Source organism: Nicotiana tomentosiformis, chromosome 2 (genome assembly GCF_000390325.3).
Source record: "Nicotiana tomentosiformis chromosome 2, ASM39032v3, whole genome shotgun sequence".
NCBI classification, from domain to species: domain Eukaryota; kingdom Viridiplantae; phylum Streptophyta; class Magnoliopsida; order Solanales; family Solanaceae; genus Nicotiana; species Nicotiana tomentosiformis.
This window is the reverse complement of record NC_090813.1, coordinates 30,620,672-30,636,595: the sequence shown is the minus strand read 5'-3', so window position 1 is coordinate 30,636,595 and position 15,924 is coordinate 30,620,672. Positions and strand designations below refer to the sequence as shown.

The 15,924-nt window shown below is 35.4% G+C and overlaps 2 protein-coding genes across 2 annotated transcripts; both read left to right on the top strand.

Moving 5' to 3' along the window:
* The first annotated feature begins 1,137 nt into the window (after positions 1–1,137).
* Positions 1,138–3,891, top strand: LOC104104785 (protein FAR-RED ELONGATED HYPOCOTYL 1). Its single transcript, XM_009612944.4, has 3 exons — positions 1,138–1,302; positions 2,687–3,354; positions 3,625–3,891. The coding sequence occupies exons 1-3, from the start codon at positions 1,265–1,267 to the stop codon at positions 3,696–3,698; spliced, it is 780 nt and encodes a 259-aa protein (XP_009611239.1). The 5' UTR covers positions 1,138–1,264; the 3' UTR covers positions 3,699–3,891.
* A 1,607-nt stretch (positions 3,892–5,498) lies between these two features.
* Positions 5,499–15,092, top strand: LOC104104786 (ATP-dependent zinc metalloprotease FTSH 10, mitochondrial-like). The gene is made up of 8 exons (XM_009612945.4): positions 5,499–5,832; positions 5,934–6,156; positions 6,250–6,324; positions 8,204–8,331; positions 10,207–10,692; positions 10,826–11,593; positions 12,979–13,206; positions 14,492–15,092. Exons 1-8 carry the CDS (start codon positions 5,782–5,784, stop codon positions 14,966–14,968), a joined length of 2,436 nt encoding a protein of 811 aa, XP_009611240.1. The 5' UTR covers positions 5,499–5,781; the 3' UTR covers positions 14,969–15,092.
* Positions 15,093–15,924: the final 832 nt, after the last annotated feature.

Here is a 15,924-nt window from a genome sequence, read left to right as displayed (position 1 = left end):
ACCGAAGAGAAACCGACATGATTGAGCAGTTTCGAAAAGTCTAATTTTGATTATACATAATAGAATAACCGAAAAATTGGTATGGCACAAATTTTATAAAATAACTGGCCGAACCGAATGCTCACCAAAAAAATAAAAGAAGAAGAAAAAGGTGAGTATCAATTCAGCACATTTCCTGATGAATTTTCCTTCAAAGATTTATTTACTACCCATCATGTTTCATTTTATAACACTATCTTCTTATTAGTCTATTTTTTTTAAAAATATTTTTTATATTTTAAAATAATTTATTTGAAACCTTTTATTTTATTTTTAATAATAATTTTATAGTCATAAAAATTTCATGATATAGTTAATATTAAACAATCTCATTCTTTATTCAATTTAATTTTACCTCATAAATTAAAGAGAATAGAGTACCATTAATTTTTTTTTTAAGGGTGAGAAGAAATAAATAAAAAAACCCAGAAAGTAGTGATGTGATGCACGTGCCTCAAACTCAAGTGGTGGTAGTCCATAAATTTGGTACTAGAGAGATAATTATTGTACTGCCGGGCCATTCGGATAAGGTAAAAGAACCATAATTATAATTTAAGAAACTATACAGATGTGTTTATACTTTATATTCCATATGGATATGCTAGTTTTATCGCAATCAAGGGAGAAAAAAAAGAAAGTTGGATGCACAAAATATTCGTATTTACATAGTATATGAGAAAGGCCTGTATTGAAAGGAGTAAGATAGTCTATTCTAATATAAATATTAGCGGTAGAGACGGTTTTTTAGGAGGGCTGAAGAAAATTCTTCGCCGAAATATTATAGTGTATATATAAGTCAAAATTTATTTTGTTACTTTATATATTATATTTTAAATTTTTTTAATATAATCCAAAAATATAGCTTAGTGATAAAGGGATCAAAAATAACTTTTACTGTTCTAATCTATAACTTATAGATCACGGACAAATAACTTTAAGGTCTCAATGCTCTCCTTCGATCGCAATCTAGGGAGTAATAAATTAATGTGAAATCACATACTATAAATTACCCGTATTTAAAAAATAAATGGTATATAAAAAAATTACTCATTATGATCCACTTACTAATTTGGTGCATGTATGTATCCTATACAGGACAATTATATTCGTATATCATAATTATAGTCGTCGGTAGTGTCATCTACTTCTCCCTTCCTCCTCCAGAAGTTCACAATGGTCCCTCCGTACATCTAAATTCTCGTCTTCTTAATTTCAAGCTGGAAATATGGAGGAAGATATGATTATTTCTGCTCATATCAACAGGTTTTGGTTCTATCCTTTCTGGGTCTCCTCTATCTTGTTCCTATTTGTTGTAAACTGTAATACTGTCAAAGGTATTAAAACTTTGAACACAGAATGAGCTGACAAAGTTATAGATCATCAATAAGATATGCTAGATATTTGGTATTTTATGTGTTTTTATGTTTCAAGTTGCTGGTAACTTGGTTTGATCTGTATTTTAGCTGAGGTGCAGACTATGCCCTAATCTTCTGATTTTAGCCTGAGTTATCACAAGGGTAAATTGATTAAAAGCTGTGCTTTGGAAACCCTTATATTCAATGTATAACATAATTTTCATGCTAAGTATTTAGAATTTTGGGTATTATCTTGCAGAGGCAGATCCAGTATTTGAACTTTATGAGTTCGAAATTTAATATTTGTACATATTTAGTAGATTTCTTAACACATAGAGAGTTTGAGCCAAAATTATTTGGTTCGGCTGAATCCATAGCTAATACTATACATCCACCCCTGTTGTCCTGTTTGTGAAATCGGATGAATTCTGTTTCACTGCGTCACCTAACTGGTATTGTCAAATGTTATAGCGATATATTTTGGTAGGTCATGTTGTTTATTTCCATCATATGCGCATATCATATGGAGACGAAAGTAGAGGATCTATCAGCAAAAGACTTACCACTTACAAGGATAGGTCAATTCCAATGAAGAAAGAAAACAAATGTGTTTACATGTGACTGAACAATCTTCTAAAATCATCTTAGTTTGCTTTCGCACCTTTAGTGCCTCAAATGCTGAATATATTAGGAAACTTTGAGTTCGACACAACCTTGAACGAATAAATAAAATGAAGAAGTGAGAAACAGAAGTTCATAAAAAAGATTCAGTCCTTTTTTTCGTACTCTTCCAATTCTTAATGTGAAAACAATCTACTAACAGTAGCCTCAACAAAGTGTTGAATCTTTAACTTTTAAACTCTTTAAGTTCGATTGAGTATACTCTATATATAAAAAAGAACAAGAAAATGCAGTTATGGACGTTGCAATGGAAGTGTGTATAGTAGCTCAAAAAACTTAGTTCAGCCAGTTAATTTTGCCCTTTTTGTGATCAAATGTGTAATTTCTGATGCCTAAACGAAGTTGTTTTAATATGCTCATTGCTTTAAAAGAGGAACTAATGCAATCTAAGTTTCTCTACGGTTACATTTAGCATTTCCTTCCATCAAATCTGCTTTTCAAACTTCAATTAAGTATGAAAGTATTCAGCATGTTTGTCTTGATTGCTATTTACAATCTTCTTCTGACCCTTCGGAACGAATCAGTTCAACTATGATTTCATTTTTTAAACTATTTCATACTGGACTAAATGTATGTGTCACACTCTAATACTGGTTTACCTCTTGTACCAGTGTTGATATGAACAAGGTACTGCCTACTAGCCTTGCTTACTTTAACAAGAAAAGAAAGTTTCAAGCTGAACAACTGGGAATGCCTCTACCAAAGCATATGTGCTCATATCAGAGCTATGCTGAATGTAGTTCTTCACCTACTGGTACAGAGGCTAAAGAGTCTTTGGCATTCATGATTAAGGCAGAATACGATAGAAGGGGCCGAGATGATGACTCAGAACTAGAATCTGAGAAAGACAGCAATAGCCTTATTGGAGATGCTGACTCTGTCACGTCTGGTGAGGCTAAAATTAATCCTGGATGTCTGAAATCATGCTCATCCGATCAGGCTTCAACTTCATCTTTTAATTGGGGAGGAAACCGGTCCAAGAATGCTCTTTATTCTTTGGAGAGCAGATCAGTGACAAAATTAACACCTGATAGGCCGGAGCAACCACCTACTGGCGGAGAATGGGATACTCTACATCATGGTTCTGGGTGCCACCCGTCACTAGATTATGAAGAGCACTTGTTGGAATTTGGAAATCTTGGGGATTGCACTTGTGCAGAATGCAGGAATGAGGGCATTGAGTTGTCAACAGAAAAGGAACTTGAAGATACTCTGTACTCCAATGGGGTGAATCCAAATAATTATGTTCTTTCATCTGGAAGATGGACAGTTAACCAAGGTAACTTAGTTTCCAGTTTCTCTTTTCCCCTTCTTTCTCATTGAAGTTGTGAGGTAGATAAAGGTTCTGAAAATTTTGGTCTTTGCACGTCCAAGTTCTAGTTATCTCGTGAGTTTTCCCTATTATAGCCGATTATAGCATGTTCAGTCAAATAGGGAAAAAGTGTGTGCCTCTTGTCGGTCCTTGTATGTTTGTATAGAGGACGTGGTTATTTGGCTTAGAAATGTGGTAAGATTTACTTAGATGATACATAATTTTCTTTTGATGCAGATTCAGAGCCAGGTCCCAAGAAACTAACCATTGACAAAGAGTTTGAGCAGTACTTTTCCATGCTAATGCTGTAAAAGAAACCATTCAGTTTGAACAGCTGGTTTTAGTAGTTAATAATTGGTTCTACTGGCTGGCTTGTATGGTTAGTATTTGCTATGTTGTATGTAGCCCTTGTAGCAACACAAACAAATATGAGAATTTTGTATTCACCTAACTTGAATAAATATTGTAATATGCTTTTGCTTGCATAATTCATCAGTTGCAGAATAGTGTTTTCGCAGCTCAAGAACTCTTGGACTTTCTGTTTAATTGGTTTTAGTCTTTTTAATAGTTGAAGAACACTGTTGATGTTATCCTCGACTGTTTCTCCAGTCGGTTTTTATTTGACATAGATGGAAAAACAAAACATTAAGTTAATGAAGGAAATTTGGCCGAGAAAACTATAAATGAAATCTTTGCTTTGGATTAACATTTTTGAAATCATTTAAACACGTTTAATCATTTCAAACAGGTTTTGTTGGAGACAATCAATTATGTGTAAAATTCTTTCAGGTAAATCTTTTAATCATATTAAACAGGTTTTGTTGGAGAACAGTATCTGAAGAAGAAGTATTTCTTTCTATATAAATAATTAACTAATCTTTCCAATAGAAGTGAGTTGAGACAATATATTTTACATCATCATGGCTATATTGGAGTGGTTGGAGTCGAGATTTTCTTTGGCAATTCATAACCTTGGGGAAGGAGGAGTTTGATTTAATCTGGATAAATCGAGTTCACGATTGGTGAAAATCTAGAGCAACTTACAAAGAGAATTTAAGTTTTGTTGACAAGATATACAATTTTTATACCACCAAGTAAAATTAACAAGCAGTTATATGCAACTCTTTATAACAAATTTAACATAGTAACTTAAAATTTTAAGAATGAGCTGGTATAATCAATTGCATTGCGTTGAAAATTACCCGTGTATGTGACTTATTGAAAATATTAGCTAAAAGGGAGTCATTGTAGTTCCTCTAAATTACTGGATTCTTTGTTTTCCTTTTTTTACGCGGTTACAATGGATTCTCATTGTGTGAGATCGGAGGAGGGTAACATGTACACAGATCTTCGCCTAGCTTGAGGAGGTAAAGAGGTTATTCCGATAGATTCTCGGCTAAAAAAAGTATTTTTCAGCAAGTTTGAAAAAGAAAATAACAATGAAAAATTATGTTGAAAATAATAAAAATAAGCACAGTAACAACAACAAAACAACAAACAATATGAAAACCGAAGCAAGGGAGATAACATGTAGTAATAGAAATTAAAGAATAAGATAATACGAGAATGATAATAATATTGATATGAAAAATATTGGATAGATACGGTGTCCCAAACTCGACTACCTACTAACATTCTACCCTAATCATCACCCTCCATATCCTTCTATCTAAGGTATGTCTTTAGTAAGCCGAAGATGCGTCATCTTCAAATCCTGTCTAATCACTTTTCCCCAAAAAACTTCTTCGGCCTACTTCTAACTCTGCTTAGACCCCCAATTGCCAACCTCTCGCACCTTTTCACCGGGACATCAGTGTATCTCCTCTTCACATGTCCGAACCATCTCGGCCTCGCTTCCCTCATTTTGTCAACCACGGGGGTCACTCCTACCTTGTCCCGAATCTCTTCATTCCGAATCATCTTCTGAGCGTGCATCACAAGTGGCTACTTTTTGACACATTTTTAAATACTGGCTACTTTTCAAAAACCAGTCCAAAAGTGGCTAGCATCATACTATTTTTACCCTATCCCACGAACATCTTCCTCAACAACCTAAGTACTCTGTCAGAACAAAGCCCATAAAAGGAAGTCCGGTCCATAATTAACCACGTAACGAGTCGGTCTCTGTTCCCGGTTTTCTCCAACTTCTTCTATCCTCTCCCTCCTCCGTGCTACTTCCTTTGATTTTCCTCAACCTTTTTTCAAACTCAGCAAACTGTATTATAGGTCACTATATACATTAAAAAAACACGGAAACTACCTTTTCAAACTCTGCTACCTGAAATTAAATTATTTCTCTTTAGGTTTTATTCAATCGATTCCTCTCTGATTTGAATCAAATTTTTAGGGATTAGATTTTTTTTTGCAGAAATTCATGTTCGGATCATCAAAAAGATGATTCTTTCACGTATCAATCGCTCTCTCTCGAAATCTTCGATTAATAAAGTAAGCTGCAATTTATATAAATTTTAAATCTTTTCGTATTTTCTGCGTTTATTTATGTTAATATTGTTAGTATGAAACGTTTTTTTAATATGATTGAGCAGAAATTAGTTTCTGGTGTGAGAAGAGTGATTTTGGATGAAGTGGCATCGCGTAATGCGTGCATTACACGCGTCAATGGCGGGTTAGGGTTTGTGAGAAGCTACTTGACATCTATTGGAGCTGGAAAACAAGGTGTCAATAAGGCATATTTGTCGGAACTTGATTCACTATTTGCAAACCCGAGACTCCGGAGGTTTTTTTGCAGCCAAGGATCAAAGAATAAAAGTAAGTATAATTCTTGACACGTTTTTTCTTTCTTAAAAAATAAAAACTTTTTTCTTGGTGATGGATTCATATTATTGTGTTCTGATTTTGTAGACTATGAGAACTATTATCCGAAGAATAAGAAAGAAGTCCCGAAAGGGAACAATCAAAAGGCGGAGTCGGGCAAAGGTATGCAATGCAATGAATTAACAGTTTGTGCATTTGATGTTCAGTAACATATGATGAAATAAAATTATTTATGGTAAGTTATTAGACTTTACTAGAATGTGTAAATATAGGGAATATTTCAGTTCGAGCTAAGTTTTTGTTTTCTAAAGTATGTTGCATATGATTAAGTAGAACTTTGGATTACTAAAATCATTGGTGAGAGAAAGTGTTAGAGATATAGCTCATTTATACTATTCCAAATGTTTAGGAAAATGAGAATACCTATCTATGAATAGAGATGGAAATTAGCTAGTGGAATAGCGCCTTATTTACTTGAGTTGAATGTGTCGAAGTAGATTTTGATATTCTGCAATATCCCTTGTTTGGTCCTTTGTCTTAAGGACTGTGTAAAAGTGACTCTACACTGCCTATGCAAATCATGGATTAAAGCCTTCTTATTGCGAAGACAACCTTTGTGTATGGAAGTTTATGGTACTGAATTTCTTGGAGGTTAAGATTACATGCTTTGCAATGCGTTCAAAATTATACTGGGAATTGGATGTCGTCAATAGCAACTCTCACTTCAAAACCGTCTATATGTTCTTAATTTGACAGTGCAAAATGTCTGATATATTTATGTCAGTGTTAGTAAAAGGCGTCACTTTGTCTCTTAAGCAATACGAAGCAAAGAGTTATCGCTTCATGGGTGAAGTCATGCAGTTTAGGGAAGTGTGAGAATATTAACGTTCTGCGAGTTCATTGAATCTCAGCTTTGAGAAATTGGATTGATATTGGCGATTGGATGCTGATTTGTTTTTTCAATATCAATTAATTGTTATACTACTCCCTTCAAAATTAAATTCATTGGTATTCCTAGTTTTGAGCAAAATGTATGCTTCACTTCAAAGAAGCATGTGCTTCACTTCATGCTTTTCGCTTCAAGCCACATGGATCTCGTCACTCTTCTGTGCTTATCGCTTTTAAAAATGCTGTTTTATGTTATCTAAGAGGGTTTCACAGATAATCCTCTATTTATGAAAAGATAAGAATGTATTTATTATTGATGTTGAGAAGAGAGATATCATTACTTTCGCATATCTCACTCATCGAGATGGCATAAATAACCAAACCTGGGCAAGAACAGTTAGGTAAGCTAGCTGACAGCATGTTAAATAAGTTATCTTTTAGAAGTTAGAAATTAATATTCATCTAGCAACTAACCAGGGTCAGCTTCAGAATTTACTCTCTAAATATAAAATGATCTAATCTGCATCATTGATAATCTGATTAAGTACAATATCCTGTGAGTCTTCCCTTTCTTTTTCTTGTTTTTCTTTCTTTTATCCTTTTCAGCGAATTGTTCTTTTTTCAATATCCTTAGACGAATTTTTTCCAGAGCTTATTTTTGGATCACTCTTAATTCTTCCCTTCATTTGTGTCAAAAGATCTATTACGAGTTGCGGCTGCAGAACTTTAGTTAATGAGCTGATAAATTAAATATCTTTTTAAAAGGTTGGCAGTGGCTTTTAAATGAATAAGAAAAATGTATTTGTTTACATTAATTTAAAACAAGGGACAATGTTTTCTTTATTTTGCATATAGTTGAACTGAAGCTCTCTAATTAAACACTTCCGGTGGACGAAGAGATATTCAATTGACTTTAGTGCGAAAGTAATCTTTGTTTATGGAAGTTTATGGTGCTGAGTTTCTAGGAGGTTAAGATTACACAGTTGCTATGAGTCTAAAAAATGTAATATCATTGCATCCTCTATCATGGAGTATGAAACAAGTGGTAAGTAACAATTGCTAGCATGACTTCCACATTCTTTTCCCGTTTCTTGTTGTGTTCTCTTTTGGCCTGTCTATGGTGAAAAATTAATTTTGGTTTCTTTTGTGGCAGAGGAAAGTACAGGCGAGCAAGGAAACCCTCAGGACTTCCTGAAGCAATATCAAAATATTCTCACACCCTTGTTATTTATTGGATTTATTCTGTCATCGACACTTCTCGGTCCTCGTGAACAGAAGGAGGTTAGTCTTAACCAACACTTCTACAGTTCGAGTTTTCATTGTTTCAGCCCCTTCTCTTTCTTTTCAAGGACGAGTTTAGTGCCTTATGGAGTTTGAGTTCCATGTGTACTTGATTGTGATCGTGCTGATATCTATGTTAGGACCAACTTTTTGCAATCATGGCTTGCCTTCTACCGAGAAGTGGAAATGAAAGAACAAATAACTTTACTAGTAAATGAGGATACTATGATAGAGGGTGTTCAAGGTAGGGATTGATTTTGGGGGATTGGTTTTGGAACTTTCATGGACGGAAGTGGTGAGTTGGTTTAGAAGAATTAGTTTTGGAGTTGGTGTTTGAAATGACATTTTCTATATGTTTCCAAAACCTAAATAATTTGGTTTCACTTTGTTTTCTTTCCAAACACATGTTAGCTTTTGCTTTTGGAATGTTGTCACTTTCTAAAATCCTAATGCCATTTAAAAGATTGACTGATATTGCTGTCAGAAGAATGCCATTTCAAAAAGATTGAATGACTTAGGTACTTTTTTGTTTTGAGGGAGATCAGAGTGATGAAATTAATTATTCTGCATTAGTGTTGAATGTTGTGGAAGGTATCACTTGCATTCTTTTTGGGTTTGAATATCATTTGATTATAAGTTTTTTCCCAAAGGATGTTTTATATCATGACAACTATATTTGGTTTATAAAGAGACTTGTTTTTGCAAAAGAACTCAGAAAGTTCCCTAATAAACCGAAACAGATTTCAGGTGCTTTTCATTGTTTACAGAACAACTATTCGTTCCAGAAACAATTCAAACACAGTTATTGTCTAAAAATTATTTTTCAAAAGTTTCAGTTTTCTAGGAAAACATGGAAAAAAATCCGAACTCCACGTAAGGTTTCACAAAAACCATGATTGAGAAAAAAAGGTTTGCTGAGCCTGTTAGTGATCAATGGAGATACTGTGTTATACCATGAATGCAGTAAGGAATTAGATTTAGTGTAACTAGATATTTATTGATAAACTCTGCAATGGAGTTGCTGCTTTCTCATATAATATTGTTCTATTGGTCTGCAACCATTACTTCTTCCTCCCTTCCCCCCTCTCCCAGACGGCCCATGCGTATAAATGGATTAACTTGTATATTGATAATGGAAAAGTTGAGCGTGTCTTTTTTACATAGTCTGACTGATGAATGAAAGATTTGATGTTCTTATACCATATACTGGTTCACGGATAATTTCATGTTTTTTCATTCAAATGCTTTATATTTAGAGACCTTACTACCTGTTTGTCCTGTACGGCAAATCCAGATGGAGCAGCTATTTGCCTTAGTAGAGCGATATATCTAGAACAAGAAAACAGTGCACGATTTTAATTGAATTCCTATGATGAGATACATGAGCCATTAACCTCAGTTGCATTTCCTAATGAACTTTTTACTTATACTCTGAAATCTAACTCATCAACAAGTTTAGTGATAACTACACTGGATAGAAGATTGTTACTTTTTAAAGAAACATACAAAAATGAGAAAGGAAACCTCAGGACTCCCTCTATTTTATCTCACCTGGTCATCCCTTGCATATCGGTTATATATTGCCATTATTTGAATTGATTATATTGACATTTATAACAATAACGATAACGATAACAATAGTAATAATAAAAATAAAAGTGGATGACGAAGAACTTCTTTTCAAGGTTTTACCGTGTAGCACTGAAATTAATTAAACGGTGTGACTTATGTATATGTTGAATCTTTTCAGTGATGAACTACTAAGCAGGTTTTTATTTTCTAGGAGCAGCAATTTTATCTTATCTTTATTAGTTGATTGTCTTCTGAATCTTTCTTCTCTTTATCATGGTTATTTCGCTTTATGTAAATTTTCAGATTAGCTTCCAAGAATTCAAAAACAAGCTACTTGAAGCTGGTCTAGTTGATCGAATTGTCGTCGCTAACAAATCCGTGGCCAAAGTTTACGTGAGAAGTTCTGCACCTGGTATTAATCAAACAGGCGATGACACTGTTCAAGGTCCTACAAACGGTACGAATGGTGGAAGAAACACGGGCCAGTACAAATACTATTTTAACATTGGGAGTGTTGAGTCATTTGAGGAGAAGCTTGAGGAAGCACAAGAAGCCTGGGGAATAGACCCTCACAATTATGTTCCTGTGGTATATGTTGATGAATTGAATTGGTTCCAAGAGCTGATGAGGTTTGGTCCAACAGTATTGCTTCTAGCTGTCCTTTATTATATGGGACGAAGAGTGCAGGGTGGCATAGGAGTAGGAGGCTCTGATGGAAAAGGTGGCCGTGGAATATTTAATATTGGCAAGGCGAATTTCACCAAGATGGATAAAAATGCGAAGAATAAGGTGAGAATAAGTTTCTATTATTTGTGCAGCTTCAAAAATAGCAGCATTTTGAAATGGAAATTTTTAAAAATGATACATGCCATGATATTTCATGATTATTTCTTGGAAAGTTATCAACACTTTCTTGGTACAGGTTTTCTTCAAGGATGTGGCTGGATGTGACGAGGCTAAGCAAGAAATCATGGAGTTCGTCCACTTCCTTAAGAACCCCAAGAAGTACGAGGAGTTAGGAGCCAAAATTCCTAAGGGTGCTCTGCTAGTGGGTCCTCCTGGAACTGGAAAGACACTTCTAGCTAAAGCTACAGCAGGAGAATCTGGTGTACCTTTTCTCTCGATTTCTGGGTCAGAATTTATGGAGATGTTTGTTGGTGTTGGGCCATCTAGAGTTAGGAGCTTATTTCAGGAGGCAAGACAATGTGCACCTAGTATAGTATTCATTGATGAGATTGATGCTATTGGTCGAGCAAGAGGGAAGGGAGGCTTTGCTGGAGGAAATGATGAACGTGAGAGTACTTTAAATCAACTGCTTGTAGAAATGGATGGATTTGCAACCACATCTGGTGTAGTTGTACTTGCTGGCACAAATAGACCTGATATATTAGACAAAGCCTTGTTAAGACCTGGTCGATTTGATCGCCAGATTAGCATTGATAAACCCGACATCAAAGGCCGTGATCAAATTTTCAGAATCTATCTGAACAAGTTGAAACTTGACCAGGAGGCAGGGTTCTATTCACAGAGACTTGCTGCTCTAACACCAGGATTTGCTGGAGCAGACATTGCAAATGTTTGTAATGAAGCTGCTCTAATTGCTGCTAGGAATGAGAGTACGATAATTACCATGCAACATTTTGAGTCAGCGATAGACAGGGTGATTGGTGGTCTAGAGAAGAAGAATAAGGTATTGGTCTTCTCACCTTTTCCCCTTCCATTTATGTACTTTATCTCATGTTTCCATAGCAACATAGGAAAATATTCAGTCTTTTCTTTACAACAGCAGCATTTTCTATGATGTTTTGTTCATCTTATTCTGCGTCTTGGATATCAAAGCCATTTGTTTCAGTATGAAAATGTTAGGATTCCTTGAGAAGTACATTGGTCCAATATCCATTTCCATCGGTATTGGGACATTATGGATCTACTGCTTAGTAGCTATGAGAAGTGAATATAGTTTGGGTTGTGGTGAGCATTTCGTAAGGAGGCTACGACAACCACAACAATAACTACGCCTCAGTCCCAAACAAGTTGGCGTCGGCTTTATGAATCTTCACATACCATGTTACTCTATTTAAACTCATCTCAGGTCAACATTATAAATAAAAATAATAATAAATAAATAAATAAATAAAAGTACTAAAGTTCTTTATATTTTCTGTTGACGCATAAATCTCCAAAAAGCTAAACAACTCCTAGAAAAGCATAGGACGTTGAGATGTTGATACTATGATCCACCATCTGACCTTAATAAAAATACCTCCATTTTTAGCAAGTAAATTTCTTTCCTGTCTTACGATGCGTATGAATAAAATATTTAACCGAATCATATTAGGGTTTGTATTGTAATTCGATCAAATTGTTGAGTTCTTGCTGTAATAAGAAGAGCATTGTGAGGTGGGTGAACGTCTTCCAGAGTCCTGGGTAAACCACTGTGGCATAAGATGGGATACTTCAAAATTTTAGGGGCAGATGTTTACAGCATTGGAAGGAACTAAATCAACCTGTCCAATATTGCAAGATTGTAATGTGACTTTGAACCACTCGAGCACTTCTTTTGAATATTCTGTCGTCCAATAGCCCCCTCCTTTTTTTGTGTGGTCATCACATCAGAGGTTCACATATATTCATTTTGAACTCTCTTGGAGCCAACTGAATCTTGTCAGTGCTAATTGAGCTTTGTCATTTGCTGCTACCCGGAGGATCTTAACCTTCTATTTGTCTAGGTTGCATTTCCCCCACCCCCACCCATCCACAAAGAAGTGCAGTGAATTTCGCGCATGATGTTCTCTGCTTCGGCACCCTTCTACTTACTTTATATTGGGTTGAGATGACATTTCGATTCCTTTTCTTTCCTCTTGCTTCTCTATCTTTTCTTTTTACCCAAAATAAAAAGGGAACTTTGGTGAATGTTGACCTGGGTGATGTATGCTTTGGTTCAATTTCTGTAGATGCTGTTGGAAATTGCTGACCAACAGTCTTTAGATTCTAGTAAGGACTTGTGAGTGGGATGAATAATTTTTGTTTTGGATGATATAAGATAATTCAAAGCAACCTTTGTGGTTTCTGCAGGTCATAAGCAAGCTGGAAAGGCGGACAGTTGCTTATCATGAAGCTGGGCATGCTGTTGTTGGTTGGTTCTTGGAATATGCAGAGCCATTGCTTAAAGTGACAATTGTTCCTCGTGGTACAGCAGCCCTTGGATTTGCTCAGTATGTTCCCAATGAAAACCTTTTAATGACTAAAGAGCAGCTATTTGATATGACATGCATGACTCTTGGTGGCCGAGCTGCTGAGCAGGTAAGTTTATCAACTCTTTCTCTTGCTTTCATATGTTTACCCTATTTGCATTAAGTCTTAATTTATTGACAGCATTGTCACCACATTGGATGCATATAGAAAACCTTTTGTGCAAAGGACTATTACCAGGCATCTAAGCTCCATGATGGAACTTTCTATTATAATATGAAAATGATTGTTTTTTCTAGTCATGCACCAACTCTTTTTTTTTTTTTTGGGTGAAATAAGTTACTTCATTGCAAGCATCAAGAAGATGCAAAAGTTACAAGAAGGATCAATGTTAGCTCCATTACAATATAACAAAAACCTGCCCAGGGAGCTAACAAAAAGAATCAAAAGTAGAAAGGGGCTAAATTAAAGTAAGTGAGCCAATGAAGTCTAGAAGGGGAATAACATTATTTACAGGGCCTAGAGTACTACAACTAAATAGATACACAAGACATTTAGCTTTAAGAGCATGTATTGGAGTTGAAATGCCATCAAAACATCTGCTATTCCTTTCTTGCCAAAGACACCAAAAAATGCATGCTGGGATCATCTTCCAGACTTTCTTGATGGCTCTGTCAACTTTCCATCTACTCCATCCGTCTACTGCCTCCGTAATGCCCTGAGGTTGTGTCCAGCTAAGCCCCAGGATTGCTAGAAACATATTCCACATATTTGTTTCCATTGGACAATGCAAAAAAAAGGTGGGTGACTGACTCAGAGTTTTGCTGGCATGGGTAGCATCTATTCACCAACTGAAAACTCCTTTTACAAAGATTATCTTGAGTTAAGCAGGCTTCTCTAAGGGCTGTCCAAGTGAAGCAAATAACCTTTGTGGGAAGATATATCCTCCAAATGAGCTTCCACGGCCAAGAGTCTATGATTCCATTCTGTTCACACATATGCCTATAGCCTGCCTTGACTGTATAGGAATCTGCACTACCTCTTCTCCATATGAGCTTGTCACCAACTTCTACAGAGTAATATGTCTAAGTGCATATATATCCTAAGTAATTCATAATGGGGTTGGTCCTATCCAATTATCTACTTTTCAACCTCAGCAAAAAGAAGCTCAATGGAGTAGTACATCTTGATTTGATGACACTAGTTGTATAGAACAAATACTTTCGCTGGAGCAACTCTGCGTATGATACTTAGTTGTTGGGCAAATGGGCAATATGTTGTCACTACCTTACTGAAAAGGCAGTGTATCTTTATATGTTTTAATGTCTTTTCTACCCTTTTTTGACTAGTGAATCAGATTTTTACAATGTTCTTATGAATATTAAATTTTGAGTAGGTTTTGATTGGGAAGATCTCCACCGGAGCTCAAAATGATTTGGAGAAAGTCACCAAGATGACTTATGCTCAGGTAGCAGTATATGGTTTTAGTGACAAGGTTGGCCTCCTTTCGTTCCCACAAAGAGAAGATACGTTTGAGGCAAAGCCCTATGGTAGCAAGACAGCAGCAATTATCGACAGTGAAGTTAGAGAATGGGTAGCCAAGGCATATGATAATACTGTAAAACTAATAGAGGAACACAGAGAACATGTGGCTCAGATTGCTGAGTTGCTACTCGAAAAGGAAGTCCTCCATCAAGAAGACCTGGTCCAGGTATTGGGTGCTCGTCCATTCAAGAGTAGTGAGCCCACAAACTACGATAGGTTCACGCAAGGATTTGAAGAAGAGAATAGTGAAACTACAGCTAGCACCGAGGAAAAGACTGCGGAAGATAATGGATCATCGCCTGTAGTACCGGAGGTTGTCCCAGTATAGTCGCGGGGTTGTGATTTGTAATTGACATTGCAGGGTAACGGCTCTCTGGTATTAACTTTCAATTTTAGGTAATTCTATAAATTATTTGTCCTGATATTAATAATAAAAACATGGTCTTTCCGAATTTGTGTACTACATGAACTATTTATCGCACAGAGATGAAAAAGGGTAGAAAGATAATTACGGTCTCTTCTCAAATAATTGGAGAATTTGTGATCTCTTAGTTTCAACTTTCAATATTGGCAGGGGTGACAATTTTTCTATTCCGATTTCTGTTATTGACAGTTATGCTTTATTTCCACAACAAAGCATTAAAGAGAATTATATGAAAATAGTGGAAAACAAATTGTAAAATAATCAAACATGGCATAAAAAATACTAGTTACTACTGTAATGATTGGAACGATGTGAACTGCTATATATTTATGTTCTGTAATGTCCTATGATTGAGGAGTTCGTGTTACAAACAAAATGGGTTCTATATTATTATAAAAGCACGAATATTGTATGCTAAATGTTGAACGACTAAAATATCCTCGAAATATTGATAGACTTTTATACCCTTAAATATTTGTATAATTTAAGGATCTAATTGTAAATTATTCTGTGATGACCCAAAATGTCATCTTTAAAGTTAATAATTAATTCTGTGTTCTAAGACCTCGAAAAGCACTATTTATCATTATAGACTTGCGTGCGCAGTCTGTAAAAATTTTCGAAAAGTTTTTATGTGAAAAATAGATTAAAATGTGAATTAGAGCTTTAAAACTCAATTGAGTTGACTTTGGTCAACATTTTGAGCAAACGGACTCGGATCAGTGTTTTGACAGTTTCGGTAGGTCCGTATCGTGATTTGGACTTGGGCGTATGCCCAGAATTAAATTCCGAGGTCCCTAGCCCGAGATATGAAATTTTGATGAAAAATTAAAAGTTTAAGTTCAAATAGTGACCGGATG

Coding starts and splice junctions, on each gene's coding strand:
- LOC104104785 (XM_009612944.4), top strand. CDS start 1,265: ATGGAGGAAGATATGATTATTTCTGCTCATATCAACAG. Junction 1,303..2,686: donor ATTTCTGCTCATATCAACAG/GTTTTGGTTCTA, acceptor CTCTTGTACCAG/TGTTGATATGAACAAGGTAC. Junction 3,355..3,624: donor AAGATGGACAGTTAACCAAG/GTAACTTAGTTT, acceptor CTTTTGATGCAG/ATTCAGAGCCAGGTCCCAAG.
- LOC104104786 (XM_009612945.4), top strand. CDS start 5,782: ATGATTCTTTCACGTATCAATCGCTCTCTCTCGAAATCTTCGATTAAT. Junction 8,332..10,206: donor GTCCTCGTGAACAGAAGGAG/GTTAGTCTTAAC, acceptor GTAAATTTTCAG/ATTAGCTTCCAAGAATTCAA. Junction 11,594..12,978: donor GTCTAGAGAAGAAGAATAAG/GTATTGGTCTTC, acceptor TGGTTTCTGCAG/GTCATAAGCAAGCTGGAAAG.